Source organism: Meleagris gallopavo, chromosome 3, assembly GCF_000146605.3.
Source record: "Meleagris gallopavo isolate NT-WF06-2002-E0010 breed Aviagen turkey brand Nicholas breeding stock chromosome 3, Turkey_5.1, whole genome shotgun sequence".
Classification (NCBI taxonomy): Eukaryota; Metazoa; Chordata; class Aves; order Galliformes; family Phasianidae; genus Meleagris; species Meleagris gallopavo.
In genome coordinates, this window is record NC_015013.2 from 92,116,669 (window position 1) to 92,133,593 (window position 16,925).

The following is a 16,925-nucleotide window of genomic DNA, read 5'->3' on the forward strand; positions in this document are numbered from 1 at the left end:
AAAAAACCTCATATGACCAGAGAAACTACTGAGCATTTCATGCTTCAGTGCCCTGATGTTTCCTGAGAGCCCTGGCTTCACTAATATATCACTTCTTGGCCATTGTATATTGTCAATTATTTTTGAGCGTTTGATCTATTTGTTGTTTTTCCATGGAACGCAATAGGAATTTTCTCTGGATCTTTCAGCTCAAGGATGTTCACAATATTGATGATGATCCTAGGGATTATAACAACGAATTCTATCTATTTGTGGGTTGGTTTTTGTTTATGGTGGTTGTTTGGTTTGTGTCTTTTTTTTTTTTCTAGGTTTTATCATTTCTACTTTATCACAGAATCACTAGGGTTGGAAAAGACCCACAAGATCATCCAGTCCAAAGTCTTAAATCCAGTCTTATGTCATACCTAGGTTCTTCTCATATTTACATAATTGAAGTTACCTCGTGAAGAAAGACTGCAGCTACTGCTATATTCTAAATCAACAATCAGACATATTTCTAAGAATTTTTCTCACATATTTACATTCACTTTTACAGTTTTTGTTCTGTGAATGGCGTATCATAGTCTGACTTATTTGTTTCCATTATGGTCATTTGAGAACTCTGCAGCTGAGAATTCATTTTGAAACTGAATCTCTTGTTCTATTTTATCTAAAAAAGGTTCTTATGAATTTATTAGAGTTAAGACGATGTAATAAAATTTTATGAAATTCTTAAGTGTTGATAAGGAGAGAGATATGGGAGAATCATAAATTATTTTTATTATTCAATTTTTATAGTTTTCATAATTTATGCTCTAAGTAACATAGGTTTAGTTTTGAAGTCTGAGCACTTGGGCTTTAAATGGATGGTGAGGCATTGTTTTACAATTGATTGCTTGCTTCTCAGCTTGTTAATGGAAGTGCCAGAGAAGTACCTCTTAGAAAGGTCAACACTGTGGGAGTGTCTCTTTGCTGCTTTCTTCTGATTGAAAGTGGTTAGCTTTGTGTTGAGCTGTTTCAGAGACAATTATGTTGTTGATACAAGCAGAATATAATTCTTGACTCATAATTTTGCTCTGTTTTCCACAAACTGTTACTGCAAGGTTCTAACTAAAATCTCTGCAATCTTTCTCCTAAGGTTTATTGGCATCCAAAGCTGTTGTTGCAGATGGTGCTGAAAAAAAGGAAGGCAACAAAGAAACAGCTCCAGTCCTGGAGCAGGTATGAAATGGTAGAGTTTGATTCTTTTGCAAGGTTCCCACTGAAGTGTGCCCTGGAGATATGGTACCTACAACATAAAATTTGCCCCTTCAGATATAATAGGGAACTGAAAACTTACCTTATGTTTACATGTCTGGCAGAGCCAGAAGTATGGATTTCAGTTGACTCAAAATGCAGCGTTACCTTGAATTCTAGTAATGAGATTTTTGTTGCAGAAAAATGAAAGAAATAAATGAAGTCTCCATGCAGGAAATGCTAGGAGACTAGCACCCCAAGGTCCAGTTTTCAGCTGGAACCATGACTGGCTTAGGAGAAGGCCCTTACACAAATTTAGTTTGTGTTTGAAGCAGGGTTTTTGACATCAAGTTGAACTTCTTATATGAGAAGTTTATTTTGTATTGTAAGAATTTGATGTTGTAGGCTTGTATGTGTTTTATGAACTGCTCAATGAGCCATACATTTTGCAAGGGTGTGTATTTTAATAAATACAAAAAAGAAACTTTTAAATAATATTAAGGGTCTGATTTTTTTAAGCCTGCATAGTTGCAGGACCTGAAAGCTGCCTTTTTTATCTTTGGCTTTTTCCATTCTGTTCAGGCATTGCTTGACTCTAAGTTGTGTGTTATCTTGCATATTAAAAGGGCTGAATGCCTAAACATGGTAAAACAAGCTAAGGATGAATGGTAGTATTGATTCAGGAGATTTTTGCTTCTCAATCGTTTAAATCAGAGCCTTAATGTAGTTTTAATACAACTTTTTTGTATTCATTTTCATTCTTTAGAAGGAATATTTGAGTAAAACAGCTTTGCTGCCCGCACTTCCTGAAAGAGCACTTCTGTCTTTAAGCTCTGGCACATCCTGAATAGTCCCTGCCCAAACCTTGACTTGACATTTTGGTTGTACTGGTTCCTTAGAGCTGACACATAATTGCAATGCTATGTTTTGTGTTTTTTGTTTTTTTTTTTCCTATTGATACTGCTTTGGATGCGAGTTTTGTCAATGGCACATGATTTTCTGTTTTTAATGCTGTCGCTGTAATGGCTATATAAGCTACTACAGTGTCAATGCATTGATTGATATTTTGCATAAAGGTTTACAGTATATTGACCTGACATTCCATTTCTCAAATTTTTGCATATTAAGGATGCTATGACTTTTTTTTTTTGTCTACTGTGTGTGATATTTTCAATGTGCAAAAAACTGTGAAATGGCTTACAGCATGTGGTTTTCAGAAGAAGCATTACAATGTAAATCTTACCATGCAGAAATCCCACAGTATGAGTGGGACTTTGTGGTTTACATAGACTGTATGCAACAGTATAAACTACAATGCATATTTACAAAAAAAAAAAAATTTCTTCTTTGACGTGGTAACACGACTGTTTTTGTTTTATTGATTAGATAAAAGGGAAAAAAGATGTCTCTATCATTGTTTACATGCTGATGGTCTGAAAAAATTCTTTTTGGGGAAATACTGTTTAAGCTCTTTTAAATAGGCATCGAAAATCCCAAATTGTCACTATTCTTTCCCTTCTAACCAAAAACTGAAACTTGACAAGCTTTTAAATGATTGAAGGGAGGGAAATTGGAGCTTAAAGCTTTCTTTGCTAAGATCCTGTCCAAATTCAAATTCAAATGGCCAATTTATAAACCTCCCCAAAAGGTTTTTGGATGGCAAAGCTGACACTCCTTAATTAGAGCTGTTTTGTCTGCTACTGCTATAAAACTGAATGGATCAAATATCTTGTAGGTTTTTTTTAATACTGTAACACAGAACATGGTAGAAGTATTCAGGCTGATAGCCAAAATCTTACTTTGTTGAAGTATATTTTATTTATATTTATATATATATTTTTAGTTTACAGTTGTCTTAAGCCCAAAACCTCAGAAAATTAGTTGCAGATACAGTAGTTTATTTAACTGTATTAGGGTGACATGTTTCCTTTTGACTAAGACATGCTTAGATGAATAACATTAATTCATTAAGGTTTTTAATGTTAATTTGTCCTGTTAAGAGGTTAAGCACCTTATCAAAATATTAATTTAATTTTTTTAATCTTGTTTAAATAACTTTGTAATTTGAAAATAATGGATGCTGTAGTAATGTCTTTCACATCTGTGAAGATGAACAATAAAATTGTTTATTTACAAGTTATGACTCTAATTAATTTCTGGTAATACCTCTCATAACCAGCATAGGTATACTTTTCAGCTCATGCAATTTTTTATTTAAATGAATAAACTGCACTTAATACATGTGTATTATGGTATTATTCAAGATAGATCTGTTATCTTCTGTGTGGGATGCTTTGCACTGGATCTTTATGTGGTCATTCCAGCAAGTTATTCATGTAGCATTCAGGGGTGCTCTTTTACATGCATAGAATGTGCACATATGTTTATTTCCACTGGAATTCTCCATGTTCCAGTGGAAAATAAAATTGTTACTTAAAAAAAAAACAACAACCTCCAAGTCCTTAAATATTCAGGTGTGACATTTCTTTTTAGCTTGGATAAAGTGATGCAAAAGTTCTAGAAGTATCTTTCTACTTCTATAATTATGCTTTTACTAGATAATGCCATGCTGATTGTTGTAACTGGAACAAGATGGGACAGATATAAGAAACTATGTTCAGATGCTGTAATTTGTTAGTATTGGGCCAGTTGTAACACATGCACAGTTTATTCAGTAAAGCAGAAAGAACATTCTTCCTGCTAAAAATCTAAGATGCTAAATCTGCTAACGCGTGTGAATGCCAAAAAATAATACCTTTGGGTGTGTGTGTTAAGGTTGAAAATTGATGTTATTAGAAAGCTGCATCATATACTGTTTTGTCTCCAAAAACTATTTTAACTCTTATCTGCGCATTTCTTTCCTCCCACAGTAAGCAATCTATTTAACCCTCTGGTGCTAGCAGTTGTGATTTCTTCATGTGTTTGCACAAGCATATAACGTGGTGAAATCCAGACTCCCAGCACTTGAAGGGGTTGTGTGAGAGTGTGTTCAGTATTTGCAAACTTTTTATTGTTTTCAGACATTCTGCAAAGGAGCATTATTGACTTTTTCAGATTCTTTTCTAAAAATGAAATTTAAGTTAAACAAAGCTTTCTCAAGTAACTGTTAAAAATTTGCTGCTACCATCGTAGATGAGTGCCTGTATGTGCATGTAACAGGCATTCCCCAAGTTACACTTCGATACAACATTTGATGCTCCTGGTGTACTGAAAATGGAAAAGACAAGCTAAAATGATTTTGGATTTTTAATTGGGAATAGAGGGAAATAGTTTTGCTTTGAGGCTTTTTGCAGCTATCTCAAGTAGAAATAAGAGTGTTCTGAATACTGAAAATAATTGATAGTGCTCCTTTAAAAAAAATGAATTTAATGTGATGCATTTAAAATATTTTTTCATTTGTACTGAAGGTAATGTTGCTTAATGTATTTGAATACTAACATTGCTTTAAAAAGTTCAAAATAGAATACGCGAACTACAGTGAAGAAACTGAAATAAAAGTATCAATTTTTTATTATTTATTCAGGAGATTTCACCTAAGCCACAAATTCAGAAAAAAAATGAAGCTGATATTAGCAGTTCTGCCAACATTCAGAAACCTGCACTGTTATCCTCAACTTTGTCTTCAGGAAAGGCTCGCAGCAAGAAATGCAAACAAGAATCTGGAGATTCTTCTGGGTGTATAAAGCCCCCTAAATCACCACTTTGCCCAGAATTAATACAAGTCGAGGATTTGACGCTGGTCTCTCAGCTTCCTTCTTCTGTGATAAATAAAACTAGTGAGCACAGACATTTTAAAGAACATATCGTAATTACTTATGAGAGATATACAGAAAATAACTTTTTGGTTGTAAATGAATATTGCATTTAAAAATGAATCTGCTTTAAAAACAGTAACAACAAAAAATAAAGCCCAAGTGGGAGAATTAGGGGTAGCTTAGTACTTTTAAAAAGTTAAGTCACATAGTAAGACCTATGAACTACTCTACCATAAATAATACATTTGTTTGAGTCATGGCTTTTAATGGTTGACTTCCTCTTTAGCTTAAATCTCTACATTAGTGTCAGGAGTGATACAAAGTAAGTCAAACCTCTCTTCTGAAGGGGCCTGATTCATTAAAAATAAAAAAAACATACACTTGGGTTGTGGATCTTTCCTTCTCTGGGAAATTCTGTCTTCAGCAGAGTGATGGTACACCTGTTGGCTGTGACATTTTTCACCTTAGTGTGGTATTCCCATAAATATCATGTGAAAGAGAAGTTACGTTCAAGATCTGTAGTGGGGAAATGCATAAGTCAGTCTTCACTGTCCCAAAAAGTGTACCGTAGGTGTTCAGCCTCTTAATGTGTGTAACTGATTTGGAAAGTACCAAAATACTGGTCATCAAGAGCAGGGAAAGCTTTACCATGCCTTCTTGAATATACTGTTTATTTTTGTAGATACAGAATATTTCTGTGATTTGTTTTGAAAGTTCGTTAGATTTTCTTTTTTTTCCTTCTTAAGGTCAGACCTTGTTTAAAAAAAGGCTGTTTGTTGCTTGAGAACACTAGATGATTAGGCCAAGAGTTTAAACAAGTACTGGCTACATTAAGTCAAAAGCTAAGTTTGTTTCACTTTTAGAATAGTTATTTAAGGGTGGAAGAATACACTTGCATCATACGTTCTCCTTAACCTTCGCTTGATATTTTCCCTTCCAAGATAAGTTTATTCTAATCTTTTCTCACTGGTATTTTTAAAGGAATGGGAGAGGGAGGTGTGTAAATTCAGCTATCTTTATTTAATCGGGAAATGTTGATTTAAATTGTTGCCCTAATTGCCCCCTAAAAGTGTTCGTAGCATGTCTTCCCTCCCCACCCCAAGATGGTAAGTAGTTTTCTTTGAGGAATTTTTCATTTTACTGTTAGTTAGACTTTCTGTAGCAGTAGCAGTTTGTTAATTAATAGCTTAGATCTTGCTAACATTATGTTTTAATCGTTGGGTTCCAAGTATTTACCACATCTGGTGGAAATTTTTACTCTTTGTCTGTTAAATCTCTGCTTTTAAACTTGCGAACCTTTTACTCTAAAAGTTCATAAAGAGAAAGAACAGTGATTTACAGTATAATGACTTAAATGAATTTTTCCAAGGCAAATGTATGTGGAGCTGTACAAAACTAGAAAGGTTTAGGGGAGTGTTTGCTTTGTTTTTAATGAATCAGGCCTGTGTTATCCTATATCAATCGCCCCACTTTTGATTTTGTTCAAGTGAGATGTTCTTGAGCTTTTTGCTATGCCATGCATTGGTAGAAGACATTTTAAGTGTAGTTGGGGTATTGATATCAGGTCAGGAGATGAGATCTAAAATGAACCACTGCTTTTTCTTATTTATTTAATATGTATGTTACTACTATCAGTGACTTTTTAGATCTTTAACTATGGTCATTTGTTCTGTTAACTATACAGTCCTGTTGCTGAGTTCCATTATAAATGACCTACTCTTATGTTTTCTGTGGGGTGGGGGGAGGGTTGCTTCTGATGAATACACAGTTTGCTCTAAAAGCAATAGTCTTTTATCAGTGGAGAACTAGATGCCCTATTAATGTATAATAAGCAGAAAGCAGAATTATGGCTTGAACGTAACTTTTCTGGTAGTCACAGTTTCTAATTACTTTACCAGTCATGCTGTGATTACCAGCTCTGCAGATAAGAGCTATTTAAAGCACTTCCCATCTTTAGATCTCTAAAATACTGCGGTAAGATTATCATATATCTCTCTGCTTCATGAACATTGAAAGATCTCTTTTTAGGTCCATCACAGCCACTGAATTCCCCTAGATCCTACAAACATAGCCAACGGAGAAGAAGATCACAGCGTTTAGCCACTTGCTCGTTGCCTGATGATTCTGTAGAAAAAGTTTCTTCTCCCTCTTCAGTTACTGATGGAAAAGTGTTCTCCATCAGTGCTCAAAATCAACAGTCATCAAAATTGGAGGGTAATGTATCTTAATCTAATAAAGAACTGCCCAAGAGAAATTGAATCATAAAAATGAGATCGTTTGTGGTTTTCATCTAATGGGACATTTTGATTTACTGTAGCTAAAGCTGAATGCTGTTCCCTTGTTGTGTAACACTGCAACCCAAGCTGTTATTTGTTGGGCCTCTGTATCTTTTTTAATATGACATTCTTTCTTTTATGTAGTACCCGATGTTGCTCATATGTCACTTGAGAAGCGTGGACCCTGTCTCCCTCTTGATTTAAGCCGTAGTTCGGAAGTCACAGCACCACTGTCCACAGAATCCACTTTCCGTAATGAATATCCCAGTAAAGACAAGGAAGATATTCAGATGGTTACATATCTTTCTTCCAAAGCAGTAACTGATGGAAGAGTAGCTACAACAGCGGCAGGTAAAGAGATCCAGCGTACAACCAGTTAGGCTTACAGTTGTAGGATTAAAACATGCATGTAGTCAGTCACATGAAAAGAGGAGATGAGCTTTTTGCTTTCTGCAGGCTTGCAAACCTACATCTCTTCAAGTGGTCCATCCATCTGGATATTCTTTGCCTTCCGCTAGCTTCAAGCTCTATTAGCGCTTTTTCTGGCATGCCTTAAGACAGAACGGATTTAATCATATAAGAGAGAGTATGGAATGTAAGATGCAGTATTGCTTTCAAAAATATTTTCTACTGTTAAAACTTGCTTAAAAAAAAAATCATAGCTGTTTACTAACATACTAATATGTACTAAGTCTAGACATACTCATTTATCTAGTAGCTTTAGCTTTAAATTTAGTTTTCAGAGGCAATCAGCATTCTTTCACCTTTACTTCTGTTTGCAGTACAAATTTTGTCATTTTCCTACTAGGAAATGTTATTTGAAAATATTGCTGAAATCCTCTGGAGTTTATATGGATTTGGTTCACCCTCATAACGCAAGCATAGAGCCCATACGGGAACTTGGGGCTATATCTATCTCGCTTCTTAATACTTCACTGGCTTCTGTAATTTAAGTGAATCACTTGGATAGAAGCAACTAGATTCAGAGAACAGGTCGCGTTATGATTTTCGGACCCTAAAAAAAAAAATTCTTTTCAATCTAGTATATGCTAGATGTCCATATGCCCTTTTATTTTCATAAATAAATGTATGAATATCATACATTTTTTTTAATTGACTTTAATAGGAAAATGATTCAATAAAGTAGGAGAAGAAAAGTAAAATTATTAATTATACACTTACTGGGAAGTTCTTTGATAAATGTGTTTGATAACAAGGGACAGGTACTGTTACTATAAAGTATGTAATTTTGCCATTCTGAAAATAGAACTTAGACCTATTCAGAAGACAAATTATGATTGAGTCTGCACCGAGCTGCCTGTGTAGCTGCAGTATTCTAGGTCAGTGAAATGATTTGTTCAGTGTGTGTGTGTGGTCTTCTTGGGTGTCTGCCCGCACATGCTCCCATTGACTCTGTAAGAGGTGATTGATTGCTTTACTAAGTTCCAGCATTGCTACTCCAGTGTGGTGCAGAAAAGACTAAGTAGGATTCTTGGATCAATATTGTGTAGGTTAAATGAGATTACTTTAAACATCTCTTATCTCCCTCTCTTTTTCTTTTTCCCTTTCTCTTCTCTCTCTCTTTCATTCTCTCTCTCTCTCTCTCCCCCCAAAAGAAAAAAAAAATAAAAAAATACGTATCAATCTCTTAAAATAATTTGTCAAAATGAAGGTTATGGAGGTTTATAATAATTTATTTAAGCTTTTAAAAATACTACTTAATTTCTCAAGTCAAACCATGTGATAATCTCAGTTTACTTTTGATATATTGTATAGTAATAGAATCATGGATTACTGGAAAAGTTAGTTCTGCAAATGTCTCTTTTATTTCGTGTCTTTGGCCAGTAGAATTGATTTGGGGAGGTGTATAATTGGCCACTCAGAGAACAGTATCATAATAGAAATCAACAACGTCTAGTTGCTGGCATTTATTTTCATTTATTAGAACTCATTTTGGTTAACAGATTTAACTTTTTTTTTCTAGTATGTTTGGTGGATCATTTAAAATGTAACTGGTAATACTGATGGGCATTTACTTTGTTGCCTGCTTCTATAATGGGACTGGCTTGACATCTGAGTAAACTCTTTGTTCTGCATCCATAACTATCCTTGTACATCTTGATTCATCCAGCTGGGTCTTAGTCCTGGCTGCAGCTGTGTCTAGGAAGAAAAATAACATTTTATTTGTGATTCAAAAACTTTTGATATGTTCAGACTATTCTGGATTTTTTTACTTCTTAAAATTTGAAGTATCCATGTCCTTTTATTGGTGCTTCTGCTGTTAGATTTTACTGAAGTAGTCTGGACTGAGTTGGTGATTTAGACTTCAGTGATAGTGTGGAGTTAACTAAGTATGTTTAAATTGAATATGCTTTCTTTTGTAATCAATGAAGCAATTAACAATAGTTTTAGAAATTATGGAGGTAAGTATTTAGGCTGAAATAACCTATTATAATCACTCACCCTTCTCAGGTACTTCTGAGGTCAAGAGGTACTTTATATTAGACCTAGAGATGTAGGTTGCGACTTCAGAAGTTTAGAATTCTGATGGGGCCACCTGTTGAGCAAATTAAAAAAATAAATTTACCTCATTAAAAATCCTGCATTTTAATCACTTCTCTATTTAAAAAAAATACTAAACGGTATCCTTCAAATACGAGGAATGAGGTGTGCTGAGCTGTTGAAGCATAAATGGAAACTGTTAGTATTATCACAGATTTGCTCACTAAGTCATTGCAGAAAATGAACCTCTTGTTCTAAAAAGGCAACACAAAAGCACTGTGATCAGTTCCTTTGCTCTGTAGTCTACTTGGAAATTCTACTTCAGTAGTACTTCAGTAGACACTGGCATGCTTCTGTTTAATTGTTGAATTGAGTACTATGTTGATTATGACGTTACACACTGAGTAAATAACATTTGAGCAAGCAGTCTGGAATTTAAATTTCAAAGGAAAATATTGCTTGCACGTGAACTAATTTTACTAGTAGTTGAAGTAAAAACTCTGAATTATGCTGATTGAACCCTGAATTATACAGGTTGTTATACTTATGTTTATATTTTTGTTAGGAAAGTTGAAACATCAAAAGCTCTGGAAAAGAATATCGCGCAACAAAATAAATAATTTGAACATCATAACATTTAATTTGCTGAACTGACAAAAGCAGTGCCACAAAGTGATAAATGTGTTTGTAGCACAGCATTCTGTTGTCTGCCTGTTCTCATGCTAGTGAGGTTTGTGGCACCTGAACCATGCTATCTCTGGAAAAGTAGTACTAGAGACATGTTGGAAGGGAAACTCTAAATAGCCATGATTTGCATTTGTTTTTAATGTGAAGTCAGTCTTTTGTGCTAGAAACACAAAATAGATTTTGTGGTAATGGAACAATGACATAATCATCGGTTTGGCAAGTCCAATCTCGAAATATCTTTCTCTGCTTTTAATTGTAGACTTCTCACACTTCACTATGTGGGAGGTGGTTGGGTAGACTCCCGAGTAGGAATAAAATGGAAATTTAAAAAAAAAAAACATTAATATTGTAACATTTGCATAATGGGCATATTTTTTAAATGTATATTTGCCCTTTTGCTTTTGTTACTTGCCTTTCAGATTGTGATTGTCATTTTTATCTAATTTTATAGTTATTTGTAAGGTATAATAATTACACAGTTGAAAACTGATTTCTAAACCTTTTCATTTAAGATTTGAGAATTATGCATTTTTGATCTATAATGTTTTGATTCTGCAGTATTACAGTAGGTATAGGTCGAGTTATGTTAGTATAAGTAAAAAAACAAGAGTATTAGTTTGTATGAATAGTGACAAGAATATAGCAGTATGTGCTGGCATAACAGTAATTTCTCTTTTCGGGTAGCTATACAAAGGCAGTTTAGAGAGCTCTGTTATTGAGATAGGTGTTGGTGTGCCCATAGCAGTTTTCTACCCACAATAAGTGTTCCCTCAAACAGTTATTTAATTACTAGTTGCCTACTTTTATCAAACATACTTGTCCTGAAATTTGTGATACTAAAATTTGTGCTGTGATTAGCAAACTTGGAATGCGTCTGACTGTTTCAGATCAGGATTTCTTTTGAATAATGGAAGTGAAAAAATTCTTCGAAATGTACAGACCAGAACTGAATTATTCTAGTCATTGTTTAAAGAGAGAATTTTTCATCAAAATAGCAAACCAAATTAGGTGCATTTGGGTGATTCTTTTATGTTCTCTTTAGAAACGAGACAGGACATAGCATCAAGATATGGAGAAGAGCCACTGTTTTACTGAGGTGCTAAAATATGTTCACTGGGTGGCAGGTGGCAAAACAGTTTGTTCTATAACAGACACAAATGTTAACAAGGAAACCAAAGAAAGGCATACTTGATACAGTGTTTCATGTTGATAAGTATCCCAATAAGCTAATTCTCCTTGAAATAGAGGAAGGCAAAGTCAATAGGATTAGGTTCTTATGTGTGATGTTTGTCTCAAGCTACTGGAAAGGCTCAAGAATGGACCACTCATGAATTAGAATTGAGCAGTTGCATTTGACTGCTTGTTTGATTGCATAGTATTGTGAAGTTTTGCATTTTACAGCTGGGGACATCTGGCATTTGAGAATGCTGCGTGGTATGATAAATGAAGCAGCTCCTGCAGCTTTCTCACACTAACTTTTTGACTGCTTTCCAGAGAAGGCTGCGTAGGAGCTGGAGTAAGTTTCATGTAAAATGTGTATTGCATCATAATAGAATTGGGTTGATCTGTCCAAGCCTGGAAAGCGGCCCAATAGAGCCACCAACAAGCTGTTAGTGCCTTTCCTCCAGAGTTACGACTGATGAATTTACTAAGTTATTTTAATATTGCCTATTCCAATTCAGCTTTTTCCATATCTTGACTTCTAGCAAATCTCCTTCAGGCTTTTTATTTTTTATTGTGAAGGGAGTTGATGAAGATTAGGCTTTCGTAATTGTGGTTGAACAGCTTCCACAATAGCAGTGAACACAGGAACATAGAGCTTATAACAATATCAATAACTTTCTTTACCAGTAACTTTCTGTTTTTATTTGAGAATTACATTGTCCTGTTGGAGTATAAATATGAGCAATAAAATTGTAATTTTAGGTATTAATAATGCTAAGTTATTTCCTCATTTATATCAATTAAAGGTAGAGAAATTTCTAAGTGTAGCAAGCTTTACTGAATAGTGCAAAATAATTGTTGGTAAATATTTGAGTTCTGTGACAGATTATCACAGTACCTTGCATGTAATTCAAATATGGATCAAATACATAGAATCAATGAAAATACAATAAACTGAAATATAAATACATAGCACTGAAAACTATGTATGAGAACTGTTCTCTGTTCACATAGTGGAATGAGATAACTTGAATGATGTTAACAGTATCAGCACTTTTGCTGTTGGCACTGATTTCCATTACAGTGGAATGAAAAGGAAACAAAAAGACTTAAAGTAGAAGCAAAAATAGGCTTTAAGCAGAAACAATTCAGAAATGAATGCAAATTCCAAAATAGACAAGAAACTTACGGCATGTATTGTTTTGTATGTAAAACTAAGATCTAGGCATTCATGTGCAATAATTATATATGAAGTGTGATTATGTTATTACCAGTATTTGATGTTTCACTGATCTTACTCAGCCAGTGATCTGGCTGCAATCCTTACTGAATGCCTAGTAAATCTGTCTTCTTGTTTTCAGCACCCTCGCCTCATGTACATGCCTTACATCTGGAATTGCCTTTAACCAATAGTCTAAAGTTACCAAAAGGGAGTAGTAAAAAAAAGAGGTCTTCCACATCAGTGAGCTCTGAAGGGACAGAGGTACAGTACTCTGTGCCCATAAAGGAGAAATGTTTTGAGAGTCTGAAGGAGAAAATATTAAAGAACGTGATTGAGAAGGACAAGCATTCAGAAGTTGGTAAACTACAATGCTTTTTGTTTCCAGTGTTTTAGAGAATAAAATTAACTGTAAATTGACATTAAAATCATCATTGTATTGCTTGTATGTATTATGTTATATACCAATAGACATTTTTGCATTCTAATGGTTTTTACAAGAAAGTGGGGTCATTAGTCAGACATTGCACTTAAATCTCACATTCTTAAATTTTCAGGAGCAGTGAGGGTGGAAAGAAAAGGAAAACTGGAAGAGAAGAGCTCCACAACATATGGTATGTAGAGCAATGATATTTTTAGGAAAATGTTAAAACTCTAACATTTATTTAATGCCTCTAAAGTACAGATATGACTGTAAAATATCTCCAGAGTTCAGCTGTGTTTCCTTAGTTTGGGATCTTAATGGTTTTAATGTATGTGACAAGTTGATAGTAAAGGAATAACTGTGTAGGAAAAGTAATGTTCTCAGAAGAAGGATTTGTGTAGTGCTTGTGAGAGGCCGAAGCCAAAGGTGGGTGGTTTCGATTGTTGGATTGTTGTGGTGGGTTTTTTGGTTGTTTTTTCCAGTTTAATTAGTGATCACAAAATTGTAGGGGCTGGAAGAGACCTCTAGAGATTGAGTCCAACCCCCCTGCAAAGCAGGCTCCCTAGACCAGGCTTCACAGGTAGATGTCCAGGTGGGTTTTGAGCATCACCAGAGAAGGATAATCCACAACCTCCCTGGGCAGCCTGTTCCGGAGCTCTGGCACTCTCACTGCGAAGAAGCTCTTATGTGCATTTGTGCGGAATTTCCTATGCTCCAGTATATGGCCGTTTTCCCTTCCCTGTTGCCACGCACCGCTGAAATGTCTGGCCTCGTCCCTTTGCCTCCCTGTGGGTCAGATCCCTTCTGTTGTCTTTTCTCAAGGCTAAACAGACCCAGTCACTCAGCTTTTCCTTGTAAGAGAGTTTCTCCAGGCCCTTCATCATCTTAGTGGTCCTCCACTATACTCTTTCCAGGATACTACAGTGGTACTGCATTTATTTTGATGTGGTGGCCAATGAGAACAGGGAAAGAAAAAGGATAAGTTTGACTATTAGTAACGAAACATTTGGTAATTTGTGAAGTAAGAGGCCTGTGGTTTTCCCCAGTGTAAATATTACAGTTATAGATGGAGTGAGAATTCATATATGAATTGGCTTGTTTTTTTTCCATGAGGGAAGAGTTATGCTTCTGAACATCACAAGAAGATGCTAAGATTCAATGTATATACAAGAAATATTAAAACATTAAACATTGGCATTAATGATTTCCTTCCTGTAACAATTCAGTTTCCTTAGTTTGCTGTTGATTACTTAGAAAATGACCATGGAGTGACCGTGCTGTGAGATATACTTTGTCTTGGAGAACTAATAAATAGAATTTCTTGAAGCTAAAGTACTTGTTCTTATGCATATATCAACAGTGCTGCTTTTAAATGAACTGCGAAGCAAAAGATGCACCATAAATTTTAGTCAGAATCATTTTTTATGAAGATGTTGCTTGAAAGTGCTGACAACATGAGCAGTTTTGTGATAAAGAAATTTCCCTTAAATCCTTTAAACTTTCTGTAAGTGTGAAATGCGTTATTATCATATCTTTTTTGTTTGGGATTTTACGCTGTTGAAGGCTTTTTTCTAGTAAACCACAAGTTAAATAGCTTTATAGTAGTTAATAGTTTAATAGTAGTTAAAACTACTTAATTAACATTGCTTATGCCACCAGAATAGTTTGAAATTAAAAGGATGAGCTAAAAAAAATAAGCAGTTTAGAATGATGTTGTTTTAAAATAAAATTTTCTTTCAGGTAAAAAGAAAGAAAAGGAAAAGGAGAAAAAAGATAAAAAAGAAAAAGATCATAAATCAAAACAGAAAAAGAAGAAGAAAAAGAAGAAGAAATCTAAACAGCATGGTAAGATAAATATGCAATTTTTGAAGGTGAGCCAAACCATTTGGTGCTTTTCTGACATTAGGTATTAAAATTTGTTTCTCAACAATGTAAATATAAAAATTAGAAATTTCAGAGAACAGCTTTTGGCCTTAATGTTTATAAGTAAGCTGAGGTCTGTGACCTCATTTCTTAAGCTTGTCTCTACATGATAGACACAGGCATTTCATAAACCTTTTCTGTCAAAATATTATAAGCAGGTAATAATGGTTTTACTTTTTGTCTCCTTAGACTTGTCATTTTATGCTCTTTAAATGTTTCTACCACTTATCTTGTTTGGACATTACAATAATTCTATTGTTTAATCTGTTGCTAAATTTCAGAGGTTTTTCTTTTTGACTTCTCACAAATCTTACTTTTTGTAACATTAATTTAATCTTGTTAACTTTTCAGATTATTCAGATTATGAAGATAGTTCCGTTGAATTCTTGGACAGGTGCTCTTCTCCACTGACGCGGTCCTCAGGAAGCTCTCTGACTTTGCGCAGCATGTTCTCAGAGAAGAATACATCATACCAGTATCCGAGAGCTATCTTGTCTGTTGACCTTAGTGGAGAAAGTAAGTTGACTGAGCCAGAAGTTTCAATTTCTAGGTTTAGTTGCTTAGGAAGTATAATTTTAAAGAAAATGTTTCATATGAATTCTTAATGTAGGTATAAGTTGTGACTGACTTTGATTTAAGTAGTTGAAGCAGCCCTGTAAAGAAGGCCTTGGCGGTCCTGGTGGACAAGAAGCTGGACATGAGCCAGCGGTGTACTTGCAGCCTGGAAGGCCAACTGTGTTCTGGACTGCCTTAAAAAAGGGGTGGCCAGCAGGGAGAGAGAGGTGATCGTCCCCTCAAGAACTCGTCAGTTCTTGTGAGGCCCCATCTGCAGTACTGCGTCCAGGCTTGGGGACCCCAGTATAGGAAGGACGTGGAGCTCTTGGAGGGAGTCCAGAGGAGGGCCACGAAGATGATCAGAGGGCTGGAGCACCTCTCCTATGAGGAACAGTTGTGGGAACTGGACTTGTTTAGCTTGGAGAAGAGAAGGCTCTGGGGAGACATTGTTGTGGCCTTCCAGTACTTGAAGGGAGATATAAACAGGAGACGGAACGGTTGTTTACGAGGGTGGATAGTGACAGGACAAGGGGGAATGATTTTAAACAGAGACAGGAGGGGGTTAGGTTAGATATTAGATTAGCTAATAGAGATTTCACACAGAGGGTGGTGAGGCACTGGAACAGGTTGCCCAAGGAGTTTGTGGATGCCTCATCCCTGGAGGCATTCAAGGCCAGACTGGATGTGGCTCTGGGCAGCCTAGTCTAGTGGTTTGCCACCCTGTACATAGCAGAGGGGTTGAAACTAGATGATCATTGTGGTCTTTTTCAACCCAGGCCACTCTATGATTCTATGAAGCATAAGTATTCAGACTCCTCAAGCTGTTTTACGTTGTACTTGTGTATGACATTACATTAGAAGCATTTGAAGGGGATCATCAAGAAATCTTAATGTACCAGCAATGCATTTGAGTGTGATTTTTTTTTTGACATGTGCAAGATAAGACTTCCAAATGACAGAAAAATTGTTTCTTTTAAAGTATTGTTTCTTTACACACATTTTCATTTATGACTTTTTACTAGACCTTTCAGATATGGAGTTCCTGGATGATTCCTCTACAGAGAGTTTGTTACTTAGTGGTGATGAATACAATCAGGATTTTGATTCAACTAACTTTGAAGAGTCTCAGGATGAAGATGATGCTCTCAATGAAATTGTTAGATGCATTTGTGAACTGGATGAAGAAAATGGCTTTATGATTCAGG

The 16,925-nt window shown here is 35.2% G+C and overlaps 1 protein-coding gene across 1 annotated transcript in view; it reads left to right on the forward strand.

Moving 5' to 3' along the window:
* The window catches only part of LOC109366936 (PHD finger protein 20-like protein 1), a 43,504-nt gene that overhangs the window by 15,527 nt on the left and 11,052 nt on the right, over window positions 1-16,925 (forward strand). The window contains exons 3-11 of the mRNA XM_019614395.2: window positions 1,118-1,200; window positions 4,739-4,991; window positions 6,999-7,184; window positions 7,391-7,597; window positions 12,961-13,179; window positions 13,376-13,432; window positions 14,983-15,087; window positions 15,517-15,681; window positions 16,743-16,924. Coding sequence (XP_019469940.1) covers window positions 1,118-1,200; window positions 4,739-4,991; window positions 6,999-7,184; window positions 7,391-7,597; window positions 12,961-13,179; window positions 13,376-13,432; window positions 14,983-15,087; window positions 15,517-15,681; window positions 16,743-16,924 — 1,457 coding nt within the window. The remainder of the gene's footprint in view (window positions 1-1,117; window positions 1,201-4,738; window positions 4,992-6,998; window positions 7,185-7,390; window positions 7,598-12,960; window positions 13,180-13,375; window positions 13,433-14,982; window positions 15,088-15,516; window positions 15,682-16,742; window position 16,925) is intronic.